General features: G+C 43.6%; 1 protein-coding gene across 1 annotated transcript; it reads right to left on the bottom strand.

Annotated features, from left to right (window-relative positions):
* Positions 1–3,397: 3,397 nt before the first annotated feature.
* On the bottom strand, positions 3,398–13,868 carry LOC118963985 (thrombospondin-3a-like). The gene is made up of 20 exons (XM_036974774.1): positions 13,751–13,868; positions 12,500–12,526; positions 12,271–12,353; positions 11,779–11,830; positions 10,882–11,030; positions 10,485–10,625; positions 10,174–10,248; positions 9,835–9,987; positions 9,247–9,357; positions 8,984–9,091; positions 8,716–8,875; positions 8,232–8,356; positions 8,100–8,152; positions 6,908–7,103; positions 6,408–6,584; positions 6,269–6,317; positions 5,906–6,102; positions 5,507–5,679; positions 4,087–4,226; positions 3,398–3,998 (listed from the first exon to the last, which is right to left on the bottom strand). The coding sequence occupies exons 1-20, from the start codon at positions 13,866–13,868 to the stop codon at positions 3,943–3,945; spliced, it is 2,343 nt and encodes a 780-aa protein (XP_036830669.1). The 3' UTR covers positions 3,398–3,942.
* Positions 13,869–14,298: the final 430 nt, after the last annotated feature.

Below are 14,298 nucleotides of genomic sequence, written 5' to 3' on the forward strand. Positions count from 1 at the left end.
TTTCATCAGACCAGAGGACATTTCTCCAAAAAGTACGATATTTCTCCCCATGTGGAGTTGCAAACCGTAGTCTGGCTTTTTTATCGCGGTTTTGGAGCAGTGGCTTCTTCCTTGCTGAGCGGCCTTTCAGGTTGTTTCTATATAGGAATCGTTTTACTGTGGATATAGATACTTTTGTACCTTTTTCCTCCAGCATCTTCACAAGGTCCTTTGCTGTTGTTCTGGGATTGATTTGCACATTTCGCACCAAAGTACGTTCATGTCTAGGAGACATGATGCGTCTCCTTCCTGAGTGGTATGACGGCTGCATGGTCCAATGTTGTTTATACTTGCGTACTATTGTTTGTACAGATGAACGTGGTACCTTCAGGCGTTCGGAAATTGCTCCCAAGGATGAACCAGACTTTTTTTCTGAGGTCTTGGCTGATTTCTGTTGATTTTCCCATGATTTCAAGCAAAGAGGCACTGAGTTTGAAGGTAGGCATCCACAGGTACACCTCAAATTGACTCAAATGATTTCAAGTAGACTATCAGAAGCTTCTAAAACCATGACATCATTTTCTGGAATTTTCCAAGCTGTTTAAAGGCACAGTGTCACGCCCTGTTTATTCACTGTTGGTTGGGGTGTGATAGTGACTAGGGTGGGTCATCTAGGTGATTAATGGTTTATGTTGGCCTGGTATGGTTCCCAATCAGAGACAGCTGTTTATCATTGTCTCTGATAGGGGATCATATTTAGGCAGCCATTTCCCCTTTGTGGGATCTTGTCTACAGAGAGTTTCCTGTGTGCACACCAGTGGCTCCACATTTCGTTTGTGCTTGCTTGCTTGCTTGTTTGTTTGTTTTGTTTGGTGAGTTTCTATTTATTAAAATATGTGGAACTCTATGCACGAAGTGCCTTGGTCCAGTCATTTTGATGAGCGTGACACACAGTCAACTTAATGTATGTAAACTTCTGGAATTGTGATACAGTGAATTTTAAGTGGAATAATCTGTCTGTAAACAGCTGTTGGAAATATTACTTGTCATGCACAAAGTAAATGTCCTATCCGACTTGCCAAAACTATAGTTTGTTAACAAGAAATTTGTGGAGTGGTTGAAGAACAAGTTTTAATGACTCCAACTTAAGTGTATGTGAACTTCCGACTTCCAACTGTACCTTAAAAGGTAGAAGCGTGAATCCGAAAACCAGTCCGTATCTGGTGTGACCACCATTTTCCTCATGCAGAGTTCCACGTCTCCTTCACATAGAGTTGTATCAGTGTCACGTTCGTTATAATGAGTGGACCAAAGCGCAGCGTGAGTAGAGTTCCACAGGTGGAACTTCAAACAACAAATAAATAAATGAACGTGCAGTTTGTAGCGCACATAGCACTAAACACAAACAATATCCCACCACGCAGGTAGGAAAAGGACCACACTAGGTATGATCCCCAATTAGAGGCAATGATCATCAGCTTCCTCCAATTGGGAACCATACTCACACCAACATAGAAATTAAAGACTAGAACACACAGTCACACCCTGACCTAAAACACCATAGAGAACCCCGAGGGCTCTCTATGGTCAGAGCGTGACAATCAGGCTGTTGATTGTGGCCTGTGGAATGTTCTCCCACTCCTCTTCAATGACTGTGCAAAGTTGCTGAATATTGGCGGGAACTGGAAAACGCTGTTGTCCCCGGCGATCCAGAGCATCCAAAACATGCTCAATTAGTGACATCTGGTGAATGTGAAGGCCATGGAAGAACAGGGACATTTTCAGCTTCCAGTAATTGTGTACAGATCCTTGAGTCATGCATTATCATGCTGAAACATGAGGTGATAGCGGCGGGTGAATGGCACGATAATAGACCTCAGGATCTCATCACGGTACCTCTGTGGATTGAAATTTCCATCGATAAAATGCAATTGTGTACCTTGTCCGTAACTTATGCCTGCCCGTACCATAACCCCACCTCCACCATGGGGCACTGTGTACGCTGACATCAGCAAACTGCTTGCATACACAATGCCATTCATGCTGTCTGCCATCTGCCTGGTACAGTTGAAACCAGGATTCATCCGTGAAGAGCACACTTCTCTTATTTCAGCTCATGAAACATAGGAACAACAATTTACGTGTTACATTTTTATATTTTTGTTCAGTATAAATGTTTTGCCAAAATTATATAATTACACCTGTCTAAATAAAAATCATCTTAATACTTCACCAGAGAGCATGACTTAGCCACAGATGATCATTGGCTCAGATCATTAGCTCAGCAGCCACAAGAGGCTGCTGAGGGGAGAACAGATACATGATGATGGCCGCAATGGCGCAAATGGACTGTCATCAAACACCTGGAAACCATGTGTTTGATGTATTTTATACCATTCCACTCATTACCACGAGCCCATTCTCCCCAACTAATGTGCCACCAACCTCCTGTGGTGTAGGCTTATGCCTATTTAGGAATCCTGCAATTTGGGCAGCACGCTTATAGCTGATTGAGTTGCGGCTGTCAGTGAAAAGCATCTAAAATGTGTGTGTTTTGAGTATAATTGAAAAAGTTCCAACAAAAAGAAGAGGAGGGGTGGGTAGCTATGATGAGGCGTGTAGAGGAGACCGGGAATGGTTGTAACACATTCCACCTTTTCATTAGTTTCTCAGAGATCGTTTATGGTAGTGTATTCAAAACGTGATACAAACAACCTACATCTGTCCTTTACAACTTGGTGTTGTTACTATATATGTAAATCAAATTGCAAATGCACAATTTTGTCTTAAATACAAGGAGTGAAGTGTAACAATTTACCCCATAGTCTGGGTTAGTTGTAACAGTGCTTGTGGTGAATTGTAACAGAATGAAAAAAGTGAGTAAATCATGACATGCAACTAATTATTGAACGCCTTAATTGAGACCATGGGAGCCGACCGGTGTACATGATGAGACGGCTCCTGAAGGTTCGACCTCCGGGCAGGGATTTCCAGTACCTGGTTGACTGGGAGGGTTATGGCCTGGAGGAGAGGTGCTGGGTCTCCGCTAGGGACATCCTGGACCCAGGCCTCATCTCTGAGTTCCAATGCTGACACCCCGCTGTGCCCAGGTAGGACGCCAGGTGGCGTCCCTAGAGGAGGGATCTGTTTCATCCGTCTTTGTGATTGTCTCCACCCCCCTCAAGGTGTCACCCATCTCCCCATTATCCCCTGTGTTCTCTGTTTGTCTGCTGCCAGTTTGTCTTGTTTGTCAAGTCAACCAGCATTTTGTCTCAGCTCCTGCTTTTCCCCAGTCTCTCTTTTTCTCGCCCTCCTGTGTAAATGTAGCCAATGAACCTTATGCATATGTTGGGTTGGCGAGATCTAGTATTATGGTTTACATGCAAACACTCAGTAAAAAATATTTAAAAAATATATATATATATATTTGGATGTTTATTATCATGCAATTGGTTTCTCACAGGCTTCCACATAGGTCTGTCTCGATGATCCTCATAAAAATAACAATTATAAAATTCCTTATAAACTTCATCATGACAAATATTGTACAATTTAACAGTGGATTCAGTGGTGTGTAATGTGACGTCAACTGTGAGTCTGAAACCTTTATGATGCTCAGTTTAAGTCTAAGAGTAGGATTTGACACTTTTCAAACATATGTATTTAATTTTCCCTTATACACAGTCATGTACCTTAGGATTTCACGATCCTAATTCCTTAAAAGTAGCTTTCATTCATCATTTTATATAATAATAATAAAAGCTTTAATGTTGTCAAACAATCTTAAACTCTTGACTTGACCAACCTGTAAGGTCGTTGTGGGGGCTAAAGACAGAAAGAGCCCCACATTAAAGTCAATGTACCTTAAAACACACACACACACACAACCATACACACACACACAAGATACAGCGAAGGCACAGGTGATGGTGTGTATCTGCACAGATGCTGTGCTAGGCTCAGTCACACCCTGATGTGCATCTGCTTGCGGTAGAACTCATAGTCCTCTGGTACAGTATCTGATGGAAAAAGATAGAAAGAAATATTATAACGTAGCCAGGTTAAATTCAAATTCAAGAAAATGATATTCTGAGAGCGTTGACGTACCGTTGCAGCGATAGCCCAGGTTGGACCAGATGATTTGCTCCTGGGAGAAGCAGAAGACGCCCAGCCTCCCGCCCCTCATTGAGGTGTCCACCACCACGCCAGAGTCTGCCACCAATGTCATGCCTTCATACAGCCTCACCCTGTGACATGGGTATACACAATGATCTCTCTATACACTGAGTGTACAAACCACCTGCTCTTTCCCTGATATAGGTTGACCAGGTGAATCTAGGTGAAAGCTATGATCCCTTATTGATGTCATCTGTTAGAGGGTGAATGGTCAAGACAAAAGATTGCCTTTGAAATGGTTATGGTTGTAGGTGCCAGACGCACTGGTTTGAGTATGTTAAGAACTGCAACGCTGCTGGGTTTTTCACTCTCAACAGTTTCCTGTGTGTATCAAGGATGGTTCACCACCCAAAGGACATCCAGCCAACGACAAGTCATTTATTAAAGAGGACAAAGGAGGCTGACACAAATTGTGCAATAGACGGGCTACAGTCCAGTATAACATTGGTGCCCAAAGACCCATAAAAGAATGCACAATTCGTCGTACCTTGACACGAATGGTGAATGGCAACCAACAACCTTACAGAGTTCCACTTCTTTCAGAAAAAGACAATAAACTGTGGTTGCAGTGGGCAAAGGAAAAAAAACACTGGACAATGGAGAATCCCAGTTCCTGTTGTTTCACGCTGATGGGAGGACTAGGGTATGGAGAAAACCAGTACATGTTTCCATCATGGCTCGTGTCAACATTGCAGGCGGGTGGTGGTAATGTGGTGGTGTGGGGTGCGTTTTCATGGCACACATTGGGCCCCTAGATAAAAGTGGAGCAACGTTTGAATGCCACATGATATCTGAACATCATTGACAATCAGATTCATCCCTTAATAGCAGGAGAGTGTCCATCTGTGAATGGATTTCTTTAGCAGGATAATGTCCCATGCCACAAGGATAGGATTGTCCAGAAATGGTTCCACAAAGGTGACAGTGAATTCAGCTTACTGCAGTGGCCTGCCCAGTCACCAGATCTCTGTGGGATGAGATGGATCAAGATATTCGGAGCAGAGATCCAGCCAGCTTGACACAACTGTGTGAAGCATTGGAGTCAACATGGGCCAGTATCCCTGTGGAACGCTTTCAGCACCTTGTAAAGTCCATGCCCCGACGAATAGAGGCTGTTCTGATGGGAAAGGGGTGCAACTCAATATGAGGATAGTGTTCCTAATGCTTTGTACATTCAGTGCATAATCTGAATTATATACAGATAGCCATAAAGAGCTATAGATCTATCTCTATACAGAAAACGGCTCAATTAAACAGTGAGGAACATTTGTGATGATGAAGTGCATTGGCAGGAGAATACAACTAGGAGTAGAGCATTTGTGGCTGTAATGCCCTCTGATGTTTTGCTCACCTGATGTAGCCCACCTGCGGGCGGTGGCTGAGGTGCCAACGGTAAGATGTCTTGTCCCTCCAGCCCACATTCCTGGGGTCCTTCCACAGCAGGGTGACCTCACCCGGGGTGTCGCCCGTGTGCCACAGGGCATTACGGAGGTATTCACCGGGACCCGTACGTGACTTAACTGCCTGTAGAGCAGAAAGAGTAAAGTCAAGTGTTTGGCTGTGGTAATCTAATATCTATTACATTTGAAGTTGAGGCATGTAGCTGGAACAACACAACATGATGGAGGTGGGATGTGTACTCCTATTGACATAAGACAACTTTGAAGGTCTGAAAACATCTGACACACGTTTGATGTTGGAGTGTAATGTCCCTTTAAAGCCAACAGATGCAGTTTTCTGTGTCCCCCACCTTCAGTTGCAGGCCTGGCTGGGCCATGGCCCTAAAAGGCAGCGACTGCCAGTAGGTCTGCTCCATCTGTTTCCACATGACCACGTAGAAGCTGGACGAGTCCTGGTAGCTGAAGATGAAGCCCACATAGTCATCGTCCGTGGCCGTGTTGATGTGGAACGTCCCCTCAAAGTCTACCCCGTTAAAGGCTGTGATGCCTGGTGGGGATCAGGTGGAGGGAGAGAGAGATACTTGACTTGTCATGCTCTTTATTGATACAGCTTCATTTAAAACTGAGAGAAAGTGGGATAAAGACAGGGGAAGGAGGAAAGAAAGACAGACATAAAGATACACAGAGCGACAGAAGGAGGTTTACAGACTTACCTATGGCCAAACCAGGGTCACTGTTCATGGTTTGAACAATTTCCATACCCTAAAACAAAATTCCAGAACAATTCTTAATTAATTAAAGTACATACAATGTAATGTTTGTTTTCTATCTAGGAATATTCCAAATGGTCACCCGATTGAGCACTATCCAGTTGGGGTCGATTTGGGCTTCGCCCTCCTGGTCCAGGATGACCGTCTGATAGGCTCTGAAGTCGGTCATTGTGACCTCAGCGCTCTCTGGACACACGTCAATCAAGTCTATCACTGAGTCATTGTCAAAGTCATTCTCGCACATGTCACCAACGCCATTTCTGATTGGACAAGGGGGACAGAGGGAGAGATCAAAACACAAAATATACCACTCTGAGAACACCGATGGGGATGGGAGTATAGAGAGAAATAGGTTACTCTGGTATGACATACAGTATATTTTAGGACAAACATACATAGGTCCCTGTGGTACTTTGTCAGCAGGCCAATAAAATTCCAAAACATTTAAAACAGAATATGAAATTCTAATCTAACTTTAATTTCCAATTTCTCTGCGTGTCTGGAAAGTAAAGTAACAGATTGGGCCTTTAATCCTGTTAAGACTGGGCTACAAAGCATTTATTTCACTGTGACTCCTTCCATACTGTCAGTGTCTGTCTGGCTGGGGTTGGGGATGAGCCGGCAGTTATCCGGCCCGGGAGGTCCAGCATCTGGAATGCCATCGTTGTCGTCGTCATCGTCGCATTCGTCGCCGATGCCGTCGTTGTCTGAGTCCAGCTGAGAGCTGTTAGGGACGTCTGGACAGTTGTCCCTGGAGTCCTGGTGGCCGTCCCCATCCCTTGACACATGAGGACAAGACAGGGACATTAGAAACAGGCTCATTGACCCAGCAGGCAAGACTGGTTGAAATGATGTCAGCCTGACGTATTTTTCAACGTCATGGTCTTTCTTTTTCCCAACACAGTTAAACCAAAACCACGCCCCGTTATTCAGAGGGGCGTTCTACTACACTCCCATTGGCTAGCTAGCATTGTCTCACTCACAGGCGATCAGCGCAGAGACAGTGACCTTCCAAGGGAAGGAAAGTGTCATTGAAAAATTAGCTGCCTACCGTAATGCAGGCCTATTATTATCATGTTTGGTAACATTTGCCAATGTATTTATTTTCAGAGTTTCAATGAGTTGTAAAAATGTCTCAGAGAACTCTGCTGAGTTCCCTCAATTGAAGGTCAGCCAAGTTAACCTAGGCTACTTAATGTTACTAGCTCGGTATTTGAAGTTGTTACATTATTAGTAGTAGTCTATTATCAGGTAAAAGCATATGCTTATTGTTCATCATTTCTCAAATATTTATTAGCTAATCATTCTGTCGAATACGCTATGCTACAGCCATTGAATCTGTCATGGAGCGTTAAGGGACGTCAGTGGCTAGCTCGCTCCCATGACATTATCTTATTATATTTTTCAATCTTGAAGTACACGGGCAAATGTCATTAATCAGTGAAATTTCGCGCTACGTGATATTCACTTCCAGACTTGGAGACTTGGAGAGTGCTCAAAGCGTTGTAGAACGCCCCTCTGAGTAACGGGGTGTGGTTTAGGCTTAACTGCATTGAGAAGAAGAAAGACGTGTCATGGTCAGTTTATATACTTATTGTAAAATGATGTATTTTATACATATCTTTTTAATGACAATAAAAAGACAGCTTTACCTGGTTCAGCCTGGTTGTCATCTGGAGATATAACCAGATAACAACCAGGTAAACGGGGTCATTTTTGGGTTGTTATCTGGTTCTGAAGCCCCCTAAACCAGAAAACTAGTAGGATCACTCACATATCCTGGTTGGTGTCACACACATCTCCCACCAGGTCATTGTCCATGTCAGACTGAATGGAGAAAAGACATTTCAAAGATTTCCTCAATAAACAATATTTTTATTTCAGCTCTAAGAACTGTATTCTTGACCTCTGACCTGCAAGGGTCATTGACTTCTGGGCAGCTGTCACATGCGTCTCCCACTCCATCCCCGTCACGGTCCGTCTGCATAGGGTTGGGCATCTTGGGACAGTTGTCCAGCACGTTTGGGATACCTGGCGAGAGGATGAGAAGGAGGAAGATGAGCGATTGAATTACGGTCTTGGGTCCGTATTCACAAAGCGTCTCAGAGTAAAAGTGCTGATGATCTAGGATTAAGTCCTCCCTGTTCATATACTCTTATTCGTTATGATCTGAAAGACAAAAGTGATCCTATATCAGCAATGCTACCCTGCAGGACTGAAACACTTAGGTTTTCCATTCTCTCCCTCTAATCAGGAACTAAATCAGACAAGGAACACAATCAATACAATGAATCAATCAATGAACTACCAGGTGGGGGGAAAAACAGCAGTAATTTGGTCCTTGTGGGACAGTAATTGAATAGCCCTGTCATAAGCGATCCATAGCCTACCATCCCCATCAATGTCATTGTCACAGGTGTCGCCAGCCCCGTTTCCGTCGGTGTCCTTCTGGCTGCCATTGGGAACATTGGGGCAGTTGTCACACGCGTCCCCATATGAGTCTGTATCAGAGTTCTGTTGGTCCTTGTTGGGGACCAGACGGCAGTTGTCCTAGAAAAACAAAGAGGAAACACAAAATAGTGGGAAGTGGAGTCAGGGAGATTCCGTTTTGCTTAGTGAACATTACCCCGCACTGACAGAATACAAGGCTAGACTGACCTCCACGTTCTGGATTCCATCTCCGTCCGCATCTTCATCACACTGGTCACCTATACCATCTCCGTCTGCGTCTTCCTGGCCAGAGTTGGGTGTGTTCACACAATTGTCCTGCACAGCGAACACAACACATCATTTTTAGGGCAAGTAAGACATTTTGTGTGTGTGTGTGTGTGTGTGTGTGTGTGTGTGTGTGTGTGTGTGTGTGTGTGTGTGTGTGTGTGTGTGTGTGTGTGTGTGTGTGTGTGTGTTTGGAACAGGCTTACAGCTCGACAGTGATAGTCATTGTCTATGCAGGGGAGAGGCTGGTCGGGGTAGCCGTCGCTGTCTGTGTCTGGACCACACGTATACCCATTTCCTGCCCAGCCCACATTACACTGGAAGAGATATTCAGAGAGAATATACTAAGTAGTAAACAATTGGAACATGATTTCTTAATGATGTGATACTGTATAGCCAGATTACAACCAACTGGTTTCTGTTACAACCAGATAAAGACGTCTTTTCCATGACAATACATTTAGGGAAATATGTCATATTTTGGTGATTTGTCTAGTTGCTAAAAAGATATTGAAGAGATAGTTCACCCAAATAAAAAATTGTATTTTGGTTTCCTTACTCTTTAAACAGTGTATGGACAAGGTATGACAGCAATCCATGCTTTGGTTTAGTTTCCCTGGTACTAAAACATTAGCATGTGGAAACAGTGCTAGGGAACTAGACCAAAGCATACACTATCCATACACTGATTACAGGGTAAGGAAACCAATGTGTCCTTTTGTCATTTGGGTGAACTATCGCTTCAACAACTTCCTTTTTTTTTTGCCTATTGAGATGTGCTATATGTGTCTTACCTTGCAGGAGACCTCGGCAGCACCCTTTATGACACAGTGGCCGTTGACGTCACAGGGGTTGAAGCCCAGCGTGGCACAGGACCTCCGCAGGAAACAGCCCACCGTCTGGTTGCCCACAAAGCTCTCCTTACACAGACCACACCTGAACGAGCCCTGAGGGGGGAGAGGGACAGGAGGGTAAAGGGGGGAGGGAGAGAGAGGAAGGGTGAGAGGGAGAGATGAAGGAGGGAGTTGGGGGAGACAGAAGGGGAGAGAGAGGCAGGGGGAGAGAAAATTGTGTATTTCTTTAAGTGGTAAATCTTTACTTTAGAAACCTCTGACTCCCTTTCCTCTACTGACCTCTGTGTTGATGCAGACAGAGTTGGGGACGCAGGTGTTGGAGAGGTCAGCACACTCATCCACATCTGTGCACTCCTACAGAGACAACAATTTAAGGACAATACATCATGGCCATAAAGGCAATCACTTTGGCACGGTGCACATCCATACAGTGGGTGAGAAGAGGTGTCAATAGTGATGGTGTGTGTGCATGGCATGCATGTGCAAGGCTCCCGTGTGTATGTGTGTGTGTGTGTGTGTGTGTAGGCGCACAATGTTTATGTTTGTATGTGGGTGTGTGTGAGAAGCAGGGGGTCTTATGTTGGTCAGACCTGCTTGTGGCTCTTGGCAAACTCCACCCCAACCCCACTGAGGAGAGATCCTGAGAAGCCGACGGGACAGGGTTCACAGGTGAAGCCCTTGGCCGTGTTTACGCACCCCTCGGGCGAGAAACAGGGCCGGGCTACGGCACACTTAGACATAGAGACAGAGAGAAACAGAACGTAACAATACAAATGTCATTGTATTCAAGTTATTTTCGCACTGCAAAGTGCTTCACTTAATGAAGGCTGGCCGCCAAACATCAATTTTCTAATTGTTATTCTCTTGCAGCTGGGTTGTCGAGAGAAATCGTGTGCCACCTTAGCTACAAAGCTTTTAACCCAAGAATGTTAAGGAAATATCATGCTATCATTTTTTGGTGCTCAAGAAATAGAACCCTTAGAATACCTCGTCAATGTCCTGGCAGTGGGTGCCATTCCCCGTCATGCCTTCTGGGCAGGCACCACAACGATAGCCTGGGTACTCCCGGGTCTCTGTACAGGGAACACCCTTATAGCAGAGGTTGGGCTCGCAGCGAGAGTGAGGCTCGTGGAAGCCTGGTTAACAAAGACATAGAACATACCAGACCAGCGTTCAAAATAGGATTAGACATTTTTCAGCATGCCTTCGAGCCTGCACAGAGTGCATACGGGCAGGGTTTGCATTTTTTTTTTTACGTATAAATGAATGATTATGTACCCATTGATTCTTGAAGAATAGCCCTTATAAATGCCTTGTAAGCTTAGTTCAACTGTCGTATCCCATCAGAACCAATAAGCTTGTGTTACACCAGCGACTCCTGTGGCGGGCTGAGCGCAGTGTACGCTAACCAAGGTGTCCAGGTGCATGGTGTAAACAAAGTAAATGTAAACAAAAACTGTAGCCTCAAGATATAGTTAAAACTATAATTTTGACATCATGGATGGTCAGTCCTTCCATCCATAGCTCTGTCTATGAATTTGAGAGTGGTTACATTTCTCCAGCCCCATCGCTCAGCTTATTACCGAAACAGTGGCGGGGAGCTCTCCTTTTTTACAGTGAATTGTACAGTGAATTTTTTTTACGACAGAGCCTGGGCGCGAACCCAAGGCAGTGAATTGCCTTTTTAAGGGACTTTTCCATTGGTTGCATTGTGCCAGGCAAGACCAATCAAACACAGCTAAAGTATTTAATAGATTTCAATATATCTCTCTGTTGATTTCCTGTGCTTCTCGTCTATTTTTGTTGACCTTTTCTTTACTTTATCCCCTCTGTTTCATACACTAAGTCCCAGCCTTAGTATAGTGCTGCTCTTCAAGCACTCACCACACGCTTGGCACTCCAGAATGGTGTTCCTAATCAGAGACATCTCCTTCACCTGTGAAGATCACAAACATACATCAGTCACCAGAAATGTCTCATTTTTTAAACTGTATTTGTACGTATACTGTAGTTACTCTCGAGAACAAGGGTATTTGTCCACTGGAAGGTCTTCTTTTGTATTTATTTATTTTTCAGTGGAAAATGTCACGTTTATTTAATGAATAAAGCAAATCTTTTCTTTATGACATACCTATAGTAGAAAAGGGGATAATGCAGTATCTTCTTTCTAATAATTTAAACTTTATTTCTCAACTCCTAATACACTCAATGGGGTATCTGACTTAGGCTTTGATAAACTATCTAGCAAATCTATTCATTTTAAAATGTTGATTACTTTCCCTTGCCATTATCATTCACCTGATGATAAGACAATACGTGAATCACTGTCACTTCCTCCTGTGCCCCCCCCCCCCCCCCCCCCCCTCGCTCTCTTACCTGTTCCCTGATGTCCTCTCGGAGTTCACCCAGGATCTGGTTGAAGATGATCAGCTGGCCAATCAAAGCCTTGGTATGGTCACCTGACACAGAGATGTCCAACCATTAGAACATAAGCACAAGGAAACATTTAAAGTAAATGATAGCATTATACCGGTAGCTATAACTGTTAGTTAGCATTTGGGTAGGGGAAGGTTGATAAACCATAATTTTTCTGATTGATACTCACCCAGAATGCCATTGACATCGGCACCAGCTATGGAGACAGAAAGGTCCACTTTAATCACAACACAACACAGTCTAGTTATCTTGATATGCTATCCTAACAATGCCTCTCACATACATGAACTACTACCTGTAAACACCCCTGGCATTCAAATGGTCATGCTGAAAATAGACCAACTTGTAATGAGATTAAAAAAGAACAACCAGTATGACATTTCTATGTTATTTATGTTGTCTCACCACTAGAGGGGATTAAAGTGATAAGAATACAGTGCCGAGATCAGCTTCTATTAATCCAATGAGTCCCACCGTACGGTAACAGGTAACAGTCTCTCTATATAGACGGGTTGCCTCCCAAAATGTACCAATGTTCCAGCTTACACATCTGTAAGTAATACATGTCAATTTGGCAGAGAGGAAAGGGCGGAGTTGGGACTTCTGGCTTCCTACATCACTGCCTTATGCACCTGTTGCCCTAGCTTGAACATCCCCCGGACACAAAGTAGTACAGTAGCTAGCAAGATAGAGATCACGGAGATAATTTTTTATGAGTGCATTTCCCTAGTCTGAAACAACTAACTTCACTAAAACCACTACAAAGGTTTTTCCTGCAAACGTCTTCCTTGGGATTTGTTTGGAGAGTTGTCTGTCTGAAGAGGACCTTCCCCGGAACATTTTTTACCCCTTTTCGAAGTTACCATGACAATCCGTCATTAATCCCAGACCTAGTGCTGTTGCTCCTAGGTCTGTGTTTCCGAGGCTGAAGTGAACACAACGTTATTTTTTATTTATTTCACCTTTATTTAACCAGGTAGGCTAGTTGAGAACAAGTTCTCATTTGCAACTGCGACCTGGCCAAGATAAAGTGCAGCAATTCGACACATACAACAACACAGAGTTACACATGGAATAAACAAAACATACAGTCAATAATACAGTAGAACAAAAGAAAACAAAAAGTCTATATACAGTGGCATTATATACATTATAATAAATGAGTATGAGGATCATTTGCATGTGTTTATGGTTGTATACCATAAACACATAGAGTGGCAGGTAGCCTAGTGGTTCGAGAGTTGGACTAGTAATCAAAAGGTTACAAGATCAAATCCCTCAGCTTACAAGGTGAAAAATGTTGTTCTGCCCCTGAACAAGGCAGCTAACCCACTGTTCCTAGGGTGTCATTGAAAATAATAATTTGTTCTTAACTGACTTACCTAGGCAAAATAAAGGTATATTAATACAAAGATTGTACCTGAATTCTGAAAATATGTATCACCCTGAAATGGACAATCGGTCAAGATTCCTGCTTTGGCTATGGAGCCACCCAGAGCCATTTTCAGAGAGTCCACTGAGCCCTGAAACACACACATGCACACGGTGCAGTTAAAGATGCACTATGGAAAACTCATTTAATGGTTGCTAAAATTCTATTAGTTTGCCTTATTTCGGTTTATGTGACAAAACAAGCAGGTATAGTGTAAGTATAGTTGTACCATCTAAGCCACTGTGAAATACATTTTCCATAACCAGAAATATTGTATTTTAAGCTGTTTGAACACAGATAGAACAATGAGCCAGATATTTCTCCCAGTGGAGGCTGCTGACGGGAGGACGGCTCATAATAAAGGGCTGGAACAGTGTTTGATGTATTTGATACCATTCCACCTATTCGCTCCATCCTGATTTCACATTATGTATAAATGTGAAGCATCAGGTTGGAGTTTCCGCTTACTACCAAATATGGTGATGAGAGGAAGCCCAATGACTGGCAGTGGCATATTGTTCTGCCCAACATGATTA

Source organism: Oncorhynchus mykiss, unplaced genomic scaffold (genome assembly GCF_013265735.2).
Source record: "Oncorhynchus mykiss isolate Arlee unplaced genomic scaffold, USDA_OmykA_1.1 un_scaffold_879, whole genome shotgun sequence".
Taxonomy (NCBI): Eukaryota; Metazoa; Chordata; class Actinopteri; order Salmoniformes; family Salmonidae; genus Oncorhynchus; species Oncorhynchus mykiss.